General features: G+C 38.9%; 1 protein-coding gene across 1 annotated transcript; it reads right to left on the bottom strand.

The window, feature by feature from the left end:
- Positions 1–16,134: 16,134 nt before the first annotated feature.
- LOC125779772 (uncharacterized) lies at positions 16,135–16,680 on the bottom strand. The gene has a single exon (XM_049461041.1). It carries the CDS (start codon positions 16,678–16,680, stop codon positions 16,135–16,137), a length of 546 nt encoding a protein of 181 aa, XP_049316998.1.

Here is a 16,680-nt window from a genome sequence, read left to right as displayed (position 1 = left end):
GAGTGTTCTCAACTAATGCATTAGCACGAATTTACACAATCCACTCGACAACAAAATGACGTTTGTTTCTACCTTCGGTTGCTATTGATAAATGTACGCGGTCCAACTTCATTTGAGTCATTGCATACTGTGAATGATAAGGGGTGTGCAACTTTTTGAGAAGCAAGCAATAACAATTGCACGAAAATGATAATCACTGGAATGCAAGTGAAGTTCGCACATTTTTCGCGATAATCATTTCGACATATCAGCCTTCAAATCCGCGTCTATTATGGGATAATCAAAAGTGACATTGTCGAAGTCATTTTACATCGTCTTCGCTAAAAATTGGAAAGGGATCAATTCCGGTTGATACTTTCGGTGGTTTGATACCAATTCTATCTGCCGGTTATCGATTCACGAAAGATGAACTCATCCCGAATGTTTATCCGAACATTGGCCAAATTATCGTAACTACGATTTCTTGAGTGCACGTGCAATGATAGCTACCAAAAATACCGATGTTGATGACTTAAACTGGAAGATTCAATTCAAACTCCGGGAGACTTGCGCTCATACAAATCGATCGATTGTCTTGACAATGGAGACGATGCCGTGAATTATCCAATGGAATTTTTAAATTCTTTGGAGAGGCTTGGTACACCGCCGCATCATTTGCGTCTCAAAGTTGGTTCTGTCATTATTATGTTTCCCAATCTTCATGCATCGAAACAGTGTAATGGAACCCGACTGATTGTTACGCACGTATCGAACACAAGGGGGCAGAATGCTTGATTCTACGAGTTTTATCGATTTGCCATTTCAGTTGAAACGGATTCCGTTTCCCGTAAAAATTGCATTTGAGATGACAATCATCAGGACACAAGGATAGTCGCTAAAAATGTGTGGCATAAATTTGGAACTGCTATGGTTTTCACCCGGCCAAAAATACGTAGCGTACTCACGAGTTGGAAAACTATCTTCTCTGTACATTTACGCACCGGAACAGAAACCAAAAAAATGTTCTTTATCAAGCTGTGTTACATTGAAAAAAAAAGAAATGATAAATTTAACTTTCTTTTCATTTCAAAACACAAAATTTCACGCAGGAAAACGGCTGCGGGGTCAGCTAGTTATTAATAAAATGATAAATACATACATAGGTTTGATGATAGTAGCATCTCCTGGTTGGCTAATTATTTTTTTGAGGAGTCAAAAGAAACACGTGGTAGTACCCTCAGCAACATTGATAATTCGACTGTATTTAAGATCCTGGATTTCAAAATGGGGTAGCCACAGATATTGGTGTTCATCAATCAACTGTATCGCAAGTTATTGCGAAAGTTGCGTAACTTATATCTTCCAAAGCAAGCGAGTGGATGCAATACCCGAAAGATGCAGATGAAATAAAAGATGCTCAAATGAAATGGAAAGCAAATTATTGCCAACTCCATTTGCAATTGGAGTGATTGATTGTATTCATATAAAAATTAAAAAAAAACACAAATCAAAGCGATGAGTGTATTTGTACAAGTAGAAAAGCCTTCCACTCTATAAACGTGCAACTTGTGATGGAAAAGAACTTTTTACAAGCGTTGACATATCCTTGCCAGGTTCAGTTCATGGCTCACGCATCTTACGAAACAGCGAGGTATGAAGGATAATGTAAAATGCAACAAACGATGCATTACCTCTCGGGGATGAGGGCTATGGAATATGTTCATGGCTAATGACACCATTCGGGAACCCAACAATTGGGTCAATTGAAGCAAAGATTTTCGAAACTTCAATACAAAATTCGTGTATCGAAAGAGCTAGCGCCCCACGTGACACAATTTTTAAAAGACAATTACAACAAAAATGATGTATGGCAATTACAAAAAAAGGCGGCTGATCGCAAATTTATAATCAAATTAGTTTTTTTAATACAAATTAAATAAATGCAATTTACTATTTAATTAAAACAAATAATAATAGTATGTGTACAGAAATATAATTCTCTTTTCAATGTAAAATTAATAAAAATGTAATACACTCTTAGGCGTTGAATATTAATTACAGTAAAAGCTCCTTATTCGCGCTTCCTTTATTCGCGTTTTCACTATTCGCGGATCTAATAAGTACATACATAATAATAAAATTAATCCAATAGGTATCCAACCCAATATTCTTGTAAAATGGACTAATAAAAAAGAAAAATAGATCTTATTACAAGTTAGCCTAAATTAATGTTGTTAAATGATATCGTCGAGGACTTTGACACAAACCGCCTTCGCCGCGATCGGTTGAATGAAAGCAACCTTATACCTCAATAAATAAAGTACATATGTATATTTTTAAATGTTGTTGTTCTGTTTATAGTAAAAGCCGCTTTGCGTGTTTTATTGTTTTGTTTTTCACAATAGTTACAAAAATTGTGATCGAGTAACACGTCTCTACTGCACTCTTCCTAGTTCATAATGTCAACTAAAAAAAATTAGAAACGAGTTTCGACACGAAAAAAACTGTGTTACCGCTTAAAGTGAAAATAGAAATGCTTGATCGTTTACGCCTTGGAGAGTCATTTGCATCCATATCACGCGATGATCATTCAATGTCAACGAATCAACTGTACGATCGATAAAAAAATCCGAAGATAAAATTAGGTCGCCTGTAGCTTCAACTTCACTGTCAGCAAAAATTGTTCAGATGGCCTGCTCTGACTGCAGAAAATGACGAAGAATATGTGAAAGCTCAAATTTTGACGGCAAGCATAGCCGAAATCGCGAATGGAATAGGACGAGAGGGGTTCGAACAGATAGAATCAAGTGACATTCAGGAATTGCTTGAATCGCAAGATGAAGATTTGACTGAAACCGACTTGGAGGAAATGTTAAATTCACAACCTATTGAAGAAGAGGCTTCAACAAGCACTGGAAGCGTGACATTCAATTTGAAAAATCTTAGTGAAGGTTTAAGAATGGCAAATGACCTCTGCGATTTAACGGGGTAAGAAAATAATTCTTATATTTTTCTGTACCATTTTATTTAATTACAAAATAAATATTGATATTTCGTATTTAACAATAAGATGGCATTCGCTACATGCCAAAATATGATCGAATAAATTAATCGTATTTGGATGAAAATTGGAAGAATCCCGGTCAAACTAATTGTTGTACGCCGCATGCAGGATTGACCCAATTTATAGTGTATAAGCGAGAGTTGATTGCAGCGCGAGATCGGTGACGAAAAAACGTATGTATGCTGCTGTGCGCACTGTATGTGACGAAGTGTCGGCGAAAGTGTGAGACGAATTGTACGGCGCCGCCGAGGCGTAGTGTCCTTGCGCACGTTTATGATCGAATTGGACCGGGTGATGACGACGGAGCGCAGTGTGTCAGCGAATATTGATATCGAATTTTGTCAGCTTCCCCGTTGTCCCTTGCTTAGTTGGTTGGGTTGGTGCGAGTGTGGTGTGTTATATTGTAGTGGCATCCTGTGGTGAATTGCGCTGTTTCATTAGGATGGGCCAGTTTTACCGGGTAGAAGGGGTGGATGCTTAACTCATTTAAACATCCTGGGCCCCCTAGGCGAATATTTTGCCTAGTATTACACGTTGTTGCATGTATTTCGGCGTACTGCATGTAGAGTTGCCGAGGGCGCAGAATACATGCTGTAAATCCTGAAAATGCCTTTGGTTTTAAACATAGTATTTAGTATTTATTTACCTTTCGGTGCGTATGGCAAGGAACTATATTTTGCGGGTTTATCCGACTTATTATTATAAAAAAAGTGTATGCATTGCGTGCTTTTATTCATTTTATTTGCGGTTTTATTTAAAATTTCTTTAACATCGGTTTGTTAAACTAGCTGTTTATTATTTGCCTTTTCTGTGTTATCGGCTTATAAAGGATAGTAACTCCACGTCTGGCTCAGATGTGGCCAGAATGGGTACTCCTTAGCCCTTGAGTTAGGACTATGAAATTTATTTATTTTTTTATTTTTAAGAAATTTGTACAATAATAAATTATTTAACAAATAAATCTTTAGCAGCGCTAGCAACAAGGGCCTTCGGCTGTCTGTAATCTAATATAACGTTAATGGTCAAGGTGTTAGTAGAGCTAACTACGTTTTATTCTTAATATTAAATATGCTTTAACAAGTCAGTCTCTTTCAACAATTTGTACATCTTTAGAACGTTTGCGATGTTAGCCTCTCTCAAACGGTCGAAGGGATCCGTTGTACTCAGGATCTCTTTACGGGTTGAGTCGATAATTGGACAATGTAGTAAATGCCGAATTGATGCCGGCTCTTCAAAAAATGGACACTTACTGGGTGGGGTACGTTGTAGAAGATGTGCGTGCGTGATAATTGTGTGCCCCAGGCGTAGGCGAATAAATGGCTTAATTGTTGAGAGAGCTATGTCGGCAGCGATAGTTCCTTTCTTTCTGCTAGGATTGATAGCGGAGTAGTGATGAGCATGGGTGTTCCAATCGCTAATTTGAGTCTGGCGTCTTTCGTTTGCGACTTCAGTCAAAATGTCTTTTTTAGACATATAGTTAAACATTATGGATGGTGTTTTTGCAACGTTTTTTGCAGCGGCGTCAGCGTTTTCGTTGCCAATGATTCCTGTGTGGCCTGGTATCCACATTAGTTTGATTTTTCGAGGTGTGGCTATTAAAGTGTTGCGTATCGCGACTACCTCATTTTGACCATTGGAGGGGCATTCGATGGCGTCAAGGCATGAGTTACTGTCGGTGCAAATAATGAACTTGCCTCGGTGAAGCTTAGCATATGTGATGGCTTCGAGAACAGCGGAGACTTCAGCGGTAAACACGGAGCAAATTGGGTGGAGTAGGCCGTGCCGAATAATTTCTCCATTTTCTTTTGTTACTGCAAATGATGTGTTGTCGCGGGATTTAGAGCCATCCGTAAATAAGAAGTTCCATCCATTTTGGCTGTAAAAGTGCTTTTCTTTCGCATAAATTGCTCTGTATTTCTCTTGTGGTGTATTTGTTTTTGGAAATTGGAGCGTTTTAATTGTGTGAGGAATGTTGTTAATCAACCATAGTGGATACTCTAGAAGTATGCGGTATCTGAAGGTGTTGTAAGGAATTTCAGTGGTCGACTGATTGCTGGAAAGAATCTTGGCTCCCGTTTTCTTGACATCGCGTTTTTTACTTCTCTTTTTAAAAGATTGTTTGGAGTAAATAGCAGTTTAGGGAGTAAACGACGGCAGTTATCGATTGTTCTTTCAGCGATTGTAGGCAAGCCAGTTTCTGCAAAGAGGTTTTTTAGGCGTGTCGTAGGGAATGCTCTTATCCTTCTCCGTATTGCTACGTGATAAGGTGTGGATATTTTGTTGATTGCAGATGCTGGACAGTTTCCATAGAGTGGTAGTGCGTATTCAACCTTGGAGAGTATTAAGGCTCTGGTAGCGTTGACAAGAGTGGCCGGGTGAATATGGCTTTCCTTAGATGTTAGATATTTTATTATATTTAATCTTGTCACAAGACAGTCTCTAACATATTTACAATGTGATTTAAAGCTATATTTAGAGTCTATTATTAATCCTAAAACTTTAAGTTCATAAACAATGCTAATATTAAGGTTAGTACAGAAGTTAGTTAGATTAGAGCAGTTCACTTTTTTGCAAACGTGTAAAATTTTTGTTTTTTCTATTGATATTGTGGTACCAGCAGTCAGGGACCATGAAGTTAACTCTGCTGGGACATTTTCGAAAATTTGAGTGACTTGAGCTAGATTGTTACACTTTGTGTAGAAGACTACATCATCGGCGTAGAGCTGACATTGGATGCCGCGGATATTTATTGTTCGGAGAACAATTTCATCAAACGCGATTATGAAAAGAAATGCAGATAAGGGTGAACCTTGCGGGGTGCCATTATCTAAAGGAACACTGTTGGACAGAAATCCGTTTATTTCGACTCTACACTTTCTATGCTGGAGAAAATTTTTAACAAATTTTTTAATTTTTTGGCCCACTTTCCAAGCGTCAAGTTGTTTCAAAACTATGTGTATGCCGATTCTATCGAATGCTTTTTGAAAGTCTATCGCTAATAAAGACACGTGGTTTTTAGAGGATAAAGCGTTTGAAATAAAGTAGTCTAGATGTAGGAGTGCATCCATGGTGCCAAATCCCTTTCTGTATGCAACTTGATTAGGGCTTATAAGGTTTTTCACTTCAGCATACCACGCTAAGCGATCGACAATAATTTTTTCTAATAATTTTCAAGACATGATAGGAGCGAAATTGGTCTATAACTGTTTACATCTGAAGGGGGTTTGTTGGGTTTTAGTATTGGAACAATACATGCAGTTTTCCAAAATTGTGGGTAGGGTCCACTATCAAAAATGCAATTGTAAAGCTTGAGTAGTCTACTCCTGACTGAGTTTGGCAGGTTTTGAATTATGGGATATGTAATCTTGTCCAGGCCTGGTGAACTTCCTTTGACTGAGGAGAGGGCAAATTCGAGTTCTGATGGGAGGATTTTGGACTCAAGTTGCTTGGCTGCGATTGATAAAGGGTAAGAGATTGGTGGTTCCTGGTTTAGTCGTCTTGCTTTTAAGTTGCGGAAAGTGTTTGAAAAGAATGTATGGGAGGAGGAAAGGGAGAACTGAGAAGCAAAATTGTTGGCAATAGCATGTGGGTCAGAGAGCGGTCCATTAGCTGCACTGATTTCTTCGCACATTTGACCGAATTTCTTCCAATCGGCTTGGTTAGTTTTAAATCTGGGTGTGAATTTTACTAAGGATTGGTTGCGGACTGAGGTTATTTGGGTAAGGATAGGGAAGTGGTCGCTTCCATGCAAAGAGTCAAGGACTTTCCACTGGCAGTTTGAGGCTAGATTTGCCGAACAAAGTGTAATGTCAACTGTAGAAAAGGTGTGGTGAGTCGAAAAGTGGGTGGGAGCACCATTATTTAGTGATATAAAATTGGATGAGATTAACGCGTCTTCAATTTTTTGTCCTCTGGAGTTTGTGTAATCAGATCTCCAGATAGTACTCCAGGCGTTGAAGTCGCCTCCAATGATGCATTGCGTACTGAATTGGTTCAGAAGTAGTGAAATATCAGATGTAGAAAAAGTATCTTTAGGAGGAATGTACATGCAAACAGCATGGTTGTTGTACTCGTATTGATGTCGATCGCTAGTGCTGAGAAACTTGTTTGAATAGGTGATAGCTTGTGTTGAATATTCCTTTTGACTAATATTGCAATTCCTTGCTTTTTACTAGTGATCTGAGGTAGATTGTAGAAATACCCTATGTAATTTTTGGGAGTGTAGGTAGTTTGGTTTTGGGGTAAGTGAGTTTCGGTTAAAAGAATGATGGATGGGGAATAGTATTTAATCAGAATTTCAAGTTCGTGATAGTTATTGAGGTAACCATTCACATTCCATTGCAAAATTGATAACATGATGAATAGCAAATGATATGGAGGTAAAACGAAAAGTTATGGGAGAACGAATATATGCATACACACACGCATGTAACTGCTTTTGACACTCTGCGAGCAGAGCGCCGGTAGCCACATGCAGTGAGAGATGCATTACATTTCGAAGTCACTGTTATGATCAGCAACGCTCTTTGGCTCAGCTTGTACTGAGTCGGAGTGCATTAGACCACCACAGTCGTTATTTCTGGGCGAGGGGAAGATATAATTGTCACTTGAGGTGGGGTTGATTGTTGAAGAATTGGTGAGAGAGAAGGGTTTGGTCAAAGCAGAATTAAAAGGTGAATTGGTGATTGAAGTTTTGTTGTTTGTTGGCGTGGTCGTGCTAGAAGCCCATGAATGGGCGATAGATTTGTTGGAGTTTGGTAAGCTAGTATTAGTTGAAGTGTTATTTGAAGAGGTGGAAATTTTTTTTGAAGCTTGAGGTGAATTTTTTGTTTTGTCGTTTTCGGAAGGTTTTGATGTTGTGGAGGCTGAAGTGGGAATGTTTGGAGTGGTTATTTGTGCAGGTAAAGAAATTATTGTTGAAAAGGGTGTAAAAGAAGAGGTGGAGGAGTGCTGAGATCTGTATTTAGTTGCTGCTTCACGCATGCTGCATTTGTCGATGGTTTTTATTTTTAAAATTTCTTTAGCCTGTATAAACTTGGGACAAGTGTTTGCGGAGGAAGGGTGTTCGCCTGAGCAATTCACACACATGGTTCTTGAGCTTTCGCTGTCATTGTGAGGGGGGAGACTGCAGTTGACGCATGTGTGTCCGAGCTTTTGACAGGTTTTGCAGCGCATCGGATTGGGATAGTAGAAACGGACTGAAATTTTTCGCCAGGCTACATCAATTTCCTCAGGTAGCTTGCAGGCATCAAAAGTGAGGAGCATTGCACCTGTTAGGACTATGACACCTTCAAGCTTCTTCTGGAATTTATACACTTCACTTACTCCATAATCTTCAAGGCCTTCAATAATTTCTTTTTCAGGCAAATGGTTAAGAAATGGCGCGAAAATCGTGCCTTTTACGGAGTTAAGGTGTTCATGGTAATTGGCTGAAATTTTGCAGATGTTCGAAAGTGTTGTCGTGTTTGTGAATTTTTCAGCAGTTTTTTTATTTTTAACTAGTAAGAGAAGACTTCCGTCGCGCAATTCTGAAATGGATTTAACATCTTTGCTAATGCCTAAAAAGGCTTTATGCACCGCAAAGCATGAAAAACGTGACAGTGGTTTATTGTCTTCTAATGATTTAAGAACTATGTATTTTGGGTCGTCGTTTTTATAGATGTTAATGGGGGGAGCTCAGGGAAAGTCTCTTGAGATTTGTTGGCTTTTTTTCGTTTTGTATGAGGACTAGAGGAAAGTAGGGCGAACCTATTTTCCCCTGGATTGTAGGCCGCAGGGGGCATTATGAACACACCTTACACAACCACTTATAACTATTTATGCACTTTTTTTTTTTTTTTTTTTTTAAAGAGATCAATTGATACACAGAGAGCGTCACAGAGTAACGAAACGGTATCCCGAAAACAGACAAATAAGCGAATACTGATAACACACGAAAAGAGTGAACGTCCGCTCGCGTCAGAGGTTAGTCGGTGACTGGGACTATGAAATTAGAGGGATCTTGCGATCCCTCTAAACGAAGCCGGTAATTACGAACGTCTTCATTTAGAATTAAATTTTTTAAGTGGGATGATCAAGTTGTACAACAAATTCCCACCAACTACCCTTATGAGAAGCGCTAATGTAGGTGCGATAAGAGCTACCTTCGCTTTTGGCAAGTCTATGTGCGTCATAGTATTGCATTGGGCATATGGTGTACCCTTAACTTTAATTTTGAGTGTGAATAAAATTATTTGTTATAATTTGAAAATTATTAGGCACTAGTTTATGATAGGTGTCGATTTTTCGACTTTTTGAACCATTTTATTACATGTAATATTTGAGTGCTTGTGCATTAGTTTGGCATTTAGTAGCCCGCCACCGCTCTAGGATTTGTTCAGGATTTTCCTTTTTTTCATTATTGGCTAAAGCCATCCTGCGGGGCCCAAAAGTTGTATGTGCTTTTAATAATTGGAGTGTCAGAGGTAACTCTGACTTTGTTTTTAATTCCAATTTGTGGAGTATTGAAAAATTGTGGCTTTAGGGGTAGTCGTACGACGTACCGGCCATTATTTGATCGAGTAGTTGTGGCTCTCGAGTAGCCCTTACAATACTGATCTTGTGTATTTTTATTTAATATTCAGGGAAGTTTCCCTATCTCTTGACTTTTCCTTAATTGTGAATTAAGGTATTGATTAAATTTTTTCCCAACTTGAGTTGGTATGGTGGTACAGTAGAACTCCAATTATCCGAACTCCGACTATCCGAATCGCCGATTATCCGAATCACAAAAAATTGTCCAAAAAAAGTCTGAGTGCGCTATTATTCTGAATGCTGAAGATGAAGAATTGGTTTTGACAAATCATTGCAAAATAAATTTAAAGGACTTTTTACATGGTAGCGGAAGCTTGAAGTTTGGTTACGCCAGTGACGTTAAGACGTGCGTGGAATAAACTGAAAGGCCTACCGTCTGAGAAGAACAAAAAAAAAAAGAATCTGAAGAAAATGAGAAACAAGAATATGGAGAGGATGATGATGATGAAGATGCGTTGTCACTAGAGGAAATAAGAAAAATGATTGTAAAAATTCCTGGTTGTACAGAAGTAAGTGCTGAAGATGTAGGAGAGTGGATGGCTTGTGACACGTCTGACCCTGGTTTTCAAATTCTCAATGACGGTGAAATTGTTGTAAGTGTGAGAGAAGATGTTGAAGTGGAAGTGGAAGAAAAACTTTCTGCTGATGTTGAAGTAGACGCTGGACCATCAGCTAGTGAAGCATTTGCCGGCCTCTAGACTGCTTTGAAGTGGATGGAGCGTCAGCCCGAGTGTGACCACTTGCAACTGCTCACCGTCAAGCGAATGCGTGACCTGGCTGCCCGAAAACGGTTGAAGACCGCAAAACAGCTTACATTGACGGAGATGTTTAAAAAACAATGATTTTTATTTCTAAACTTGTACATAAGTACATTTTATTCATATTTAAAACATGTGAAAACATGTTTCTTTCATTTAATTCAATAAAAAAATAGTGCAATATCAAAACGTAGCTCTTATTCTCTCCAATGGGTATTTAAAAAAAAAAATCCGATTATCCGAATATTTGATTATCCGAATGGGTCCCGGTCCCCATTAATTCGGATAATTGGAGTTCTACTGTAGCTAGTTCTGTAACTAGTCCACTTTGTGTTTCGCTGTGCAGCGTTTGAACTTTTTGCGCCTTTGAGCAACATGGTGTCTCTTGGCAGTATTTAGTATTTTGGTTTTTTTGTATTTGCTTTTGAAGTTGAACCCGTGGTTCTTTTTGTATAAGCGCTTCTTTGGGGTGAGATGGGATATATGCTGTAATGAAGCATTGAATGATGTCTTTTGTGCCAATAGATGCAATTGAATTTGCTTTTGCAATTTTTATATGTGTGCGCATCTGACAGGCATTTTGTGCAAAGTCGTTTTGACCTGACAAAATAATTTCGTTCGTTAACTTTTAATTTTTTAAACTTCTCGCAAGTTTTAAGTTTATGCCCTCTTTTACATAGTTCGCATGACGTTTTCTTTTTCTGTTCGGATATGAACGATTGCGTTATGTGAAAGCGTTTGGTTGAATTGTTTCTGCTTCTAGCTTGAGGTCTATTTAAGCTTATGTTTTGGTGTCGTGTTTAATGGTCTTAGTTTTGATTATTTTTTCTTCTAACCTTTCCGCAATTTCATATTGGGTGGTGAGAAAATCTTTCATTTGTTGCCACGTTGGGCACTTTTTTCGTGCTGAGAGCGATTGCTCCCATAGAAGTAACGACTTTTCTGGAAATGCGGCGGTGCAAATGTTTACCAGAATAGGATCACAGCTGTCTGTGGGGATATTAAGTGTCGACAGAACCGACAAACAATTAGTAACAGTGGATTCTAGCTTAATGAATTCTACACTTGTTTCTTTCTTAATTTTAGGCAAGTTTAATAATGTCGTTACTTATTATCGACCAGTATTCGTTCGTTTTCAAATCTAGCTTTTAGAGCTTCTCAAGGCAAATTGAAATTGTCGTCATTTAATGCGAACTGTTTAACTATTTCTCCTGCTTGACCTTTTGTTTCGTATCGGAGGTGATACAGTTTTTGTGCCTTTGATAGTTGTGGATGGTTGATGTAAACGGCTGTAAACATGTCCCGGAAGGACTGCTATTCTTCATAACCTCCCTAAAATGTTTCTGTGTCACATGCGGGCAACTCGCGGTGGATGCCTGAACTTGCCTCGTAACTGTCCATTTGTGGCAGCTCTACTCTACTGTGGAGAGTAGGGGCAATTGCTTTAATTAGCTTTAATTGATCGGAGATCATAGCTTTTGTTTCCTCATATTGGTTCAAGCAGTTTTCGTAAATATCGTAAGCCGACGATTTAAAATTTTGAGGTAGATCTGAATCTTCAGATTCTGCTATGGCATCATGCGCCGCTTGGAGACGTGTCCAAAAATTATTAAGATTTATAATTTTGATTTCAAGTAACGATTCCGAGTTTTCGTGAATCGGTGAAGAGGCAAATCTAGTGCAGTATCTTGTTAAACTGTCACTTTCTGAAATGAATTTAATAGCCTGTTTTGAGCGTAAAGCTGCTGCAGGTGTATTACGATTTTTTTCGTTATTAACCATTTTTATTATATTGCATATTTGTATATTAAAATACTGTTAAAGATTTTCTCAGTGTAAACATTTATGATATTCTAATAGAAGCGATAAAGTATAATAAATTGAATACTCTTTTGAAGAGTTTTTGTTTTTGGTTTTAGATTATATCTGTAAAAAACGTATTTTTGATTAATATCGTCTTTTATTTATTTGCAATGTTATTGCAATATTATTTTTATTTATATTTTATTTTGAATTGTTAATTGCTTTTAAACCGCCTTTTTCATATATTAAAATATTTGATGTCCGAAATTTTGTATTTAGGTACACCCTAATACTCGGACTTGTATATACATATGTATGTATGTACTTATGCTTTGTGCGATTGAGAGCTCGTTATAGAGATCAATTCGCTTTGTGCCTAAGTACTATATGCTGCCAAGGAATATGCTGTAATGTCCTGTAATTCTGTTCGGTTTGTTATTGTTTTAAGTAACTGAGAGCTCGTTATAGAGATCAATTCGCTTTTTGTACGCAATCCTGCTTGTTTTTGCTTGCCAAAGAACAAGAGGTATTGCCGTATAGTTGCCAATCTGGACTTATAATATGTGTATGTACAAATGTGTTAATATATATTTTGCACAGTTCGTGCAAAGTATGTATATTTTGTTGTTAATTTTTTTTTATATATATGTAAATATTATTTAATTTTTCCGTAAAAGAGAGAGAGAGATTGGAAATGGAATTGGAAAAGTTTTTCCTCTAATGTATATTTTATACGTAAGCGCTTGGCAATTATACATACATATTGATGTTTCCACTCTCGAGCATGCGACGAACAATTGGCCGTGGGAGAAGCACGCTTCTTCCAAATTGACGCCGCACACTTGAAACGTTTGCCCTTGCGATTTGTTGATGGTCATTGCAAAGGCAAGACGTACTGGCAACTGCAAGCGCTTAAATTCAAACGGCATGTCCGTTGGAATCATGGGAATGCGTGGTAAGAGTACAACTTCACCTACTGCCTTGCCATTGAACAATATTCGGAAATATACTTTCAATCAATTCTTCTTTCGATTGTAAAAGTATACAAAAGTTGTTCGGCAATGTGATCAAACCGGTATCATCGATTGGTATTTTGCCTTCGCCAATGTCCAACAACTGCTTCGAAAACGCCGCTGCGGATCGATCATTGGACTCGCATGTTGATGGTAAGAGTCAGCCTTTGAACATGTCTCCACAAAACTGCCGATTTTAAACATGCGTTTATTTCGTCGGCAGGAGTTGATCGAGGAATGACTGGCAAAGTTTGCCGAAAATCGCCGGATAATAAGACTAATGCTCCGCCAAAAAGTTGTTGCTTTTGGCGTAAATCTTGCATTGCTCTATTGAATGCTTCTAATGACTTTTTGTTAGCCATTGGGCACTCATCCCATAAAACTATTCCAGCTCCTCGCAAAACTATTGCCATTGCTGAATTCCTCGATATGTTGCACGTTGGTGTTTCAACGACTTGGATGTTCAACGGTAATTTCAACGCAAAATGTGCTGTTCGGCCGCCATCAAGTAGAGTAGCAGCGATGCCTGACGAAGCAATTGCCAGCGCAATTTTCTGCTGTGACCGTATAGTCGCAAGAATCAAAGAGATCAGAAACGATTTCCCTGTACCACCGGGCGCATCCAGAAAGTAGAATCCACCGGCGTTATTGTCAACCGCTCGTATAATCTTATCATAAGCATTTTTCTGCTGAATATTCAATTTGGTAATTTTATCTTGTATGAAAGCACGCAATTCATTGCAATCGTATTGTTGTTCACGTTGAAGCTCATGGTCAAGCATATCAATCGCTGAACGATTGGGCGCAGTTATGCCAAGTTGCGCTAATGCCTTATTCACAATTGTAAGGTACAGATCTTCAACCAATATCAAAGCATCATTATACATTTGTAATGTATATAGCAAGTCTGCGTCCGATGCTCGATTACGCGCCAAAATTAATAAGTCCTCGGGCGTGCAGTCTTTGTACTTATTCCACAGTTCTTGCGGATTTGACGGAAGGCATGTAGATATTATTATGGCGAATAGTACGCGTATTTGTTTTTGATGAGATGTGAGTGATGCGTCATGAAGTGCGGTGTCCCAATGCATATCATCTTCTAACAAATGCAATCGCTGACATGCTTCACGATACGTCGCACACAACTGACCGTCAACAGTTTTCAAATCATCAAATGATCTTGGTCCCCGCACGTTGACTAATAGCAGACGCAAATTGAAACATTCGGCGTTGTTCGGATGGATTGTGTAAATGCGTCCTATGGCATCGGTTTTACGGACATTTGGATAACCGTCAACACGCTCCCCTTGCTTTCGTCGTTGAAATGTTTTCGATGATGGATTCCAAGTGAAATATTGTGGTATTTCGGAATATAGCATTGTTCTTGCAAATTCATCGTTTTCACACAACTCGAAAAAGGTAGTTAGTGTTGTCCCCGGTGGTCGTGCTGCGCTCTGTTGTACATTGTCTGCAGTGAAACAAACGCGTTGACCATTTTCGAGATGAACTGCCAAATGAAGAACAACGGGATGCCGGTCGTGACTGGTCGGCCGTCGTCACTGCCCTTATTTACGTATTTGTAGATGTATTTGATCGATTTGACAGAGTTGCAATATTCTACATTGATGTGCGCTTCGAAAATTTTTGACAATAATGGTGAATACGGCACGACTCAATGATTATCAACATCAACGTCTTGATTCCGAACTTTTATGACCGTTGAAATACCGCCATCTTCAGCGGATCGACGCCGATATAATGGATATCCGTCATTTCCAGTGATTGTATCATCAACTAAAGCTCTAGGATAGCGCTTTGAACACTTATTGTCAATCATGCATGGTGACGTTGGATTAATAGCGCCGCAAGGGCCGTGGATCATGGTTTTTGTTACAACGTCGAGCAATTGTGGGCCGATTGCTTCATCTGGAATTTCCGCTTAGATGACTTTATCAATCTGATCTGGTCGTATTTTGCGAACTAACCAAATCAAGATGTGTGCATGCGGTAATCCTCTTTTCTGCCATTCGATGGAGTACATCCAGCATCGAACTTCTCCAAAAACACGAAGTTTTACAATTAAATTCATCATTGCTTTTTGCTTTTCCCTGAATACACGTGCTGTTAAGTCGTAACGATCAGTTGTTGATTGACCGGGGAACAAATGGCATTTGAGGTCATTCCACTTGGATTGCACGTGATCGTAATGAACAGATCCAGTCTGCTGTAATGGCGCACATACGACATCGCATCTTGCGCATACTCGTGCATATGGCGCGGACTGCCGATGTATGTGGCTGGCAATATTGTCAGACGTCCAATGCTATTCACATTTGCTTCATTCATTATGGCATCTCTCAAATGGATGTACTCTTCAGAACGCAATTTCGCTTGGTTGAATCGAATAAAGTTGACACGTTCGGTCTCGATCTTCGCATACATGTCAACCAAATACTGATGGAAAAGCTTGCGACATTTCAGGATGTAGTTGTCTTCGTGCGGACGAATCATTATTCTGCACGAATAGAAGTTCATCGCACAGAGTTTTTCGGTGTTTCTTGGCCTATAAATGAACAATACACAAAATATTGAATCGTAAGTAACATTTCTTCTCAGAAATTGTACTTTTTTACCAGTAGTTGGATTTATCAATCGCATATTGATGTGATAGCCGACATCACCTCTCCAGAATAATATCGGATACTGTAATGCATCATAACTACGGTGTAGCTCGGAAACACACTGAAATTGTTCGTTTCTACGGTGCAGTACAACACCTCGCGATTCAAACTGTTCGCCAACAATGACGATTGCCGCCTCATCGATTGTTGGTGCTTTGAATCATCTGGCATGCTGCCCCATCGGCATTTTGTCTGCTCTGATGACGATTCGATGGTTATCAGACGGCATGCGGTCCAATGCGATTTTGAACAATCGAATCAATTCATTGTTCATGGAGAAATCTTTTCAAATTTTGTACGATTTCTCGCCTTGTGCCGGTCGCAATTTTACATCGTTGGTCAGTTTCATTACCGATGAAATATATTTGCAAAAATTGGTAGTCGGCATCGGCAAATGGTATGAGCGAGCCTGCTCGATGGTATATTTGTCCCTGAATCTGTAGAATAAAAATGTCAAATGGGTCACTGGAAATTCCATGCAAAGTAATCATCTTGAACGTCGGCATAAATGGATCTCTAATGATCTTTGTGGCACCAAAAGAAGTCATTTGAAAGCATGAATTGTATGCTTGTATGTTCTGCAAGAAATGTTTAGACGTCGGCGTTTCTCCAGTGAGCAAGTAATGTAATGGTTCTAGTGGTGGTTCCAATGCAGGCAGTTTCACTTTGCCACTGGAGCAGCACATGCCAGCTGTTTCTCCTCGAAAGTTCGCTGCATTGCAATGCGTACAAATAATATCCATTGCTCCAATGGCACCATGCAAGCTGTAGTCGCAGTCAGGATCATAGTGAAAGCCAACATGTTCCAT

Source organism: Bactrocera dorsalis, chromosome 6 (genome assembly GCF_023373825.1).
Source record: "Bactrocera dorsalis isolate Fly_Bdor chromosome 6, ASM2337382v1, whole genome shotgun sequence".
Lineage (NCBI taxonomy): Eukaryota > Metazoa > Arthropoda > Insecta > Diptera > Tephritidae > Bactrocera > Bactrocera dorsalis.
Note: the sequence above shows the minus strand (reverse complement) of the source record. Positions and strands in the feature narration are given on the sequence as shown.

Excerpts from the sequence above, each read along its gene's own strand:
- LOC125779772 (XM_049461041.1), bottom strand. The coding sequence starts at position 16,680 with ATGGAACATGTTGGCTTTCACTATGATCCTGACTGCGACTACAGCTTG.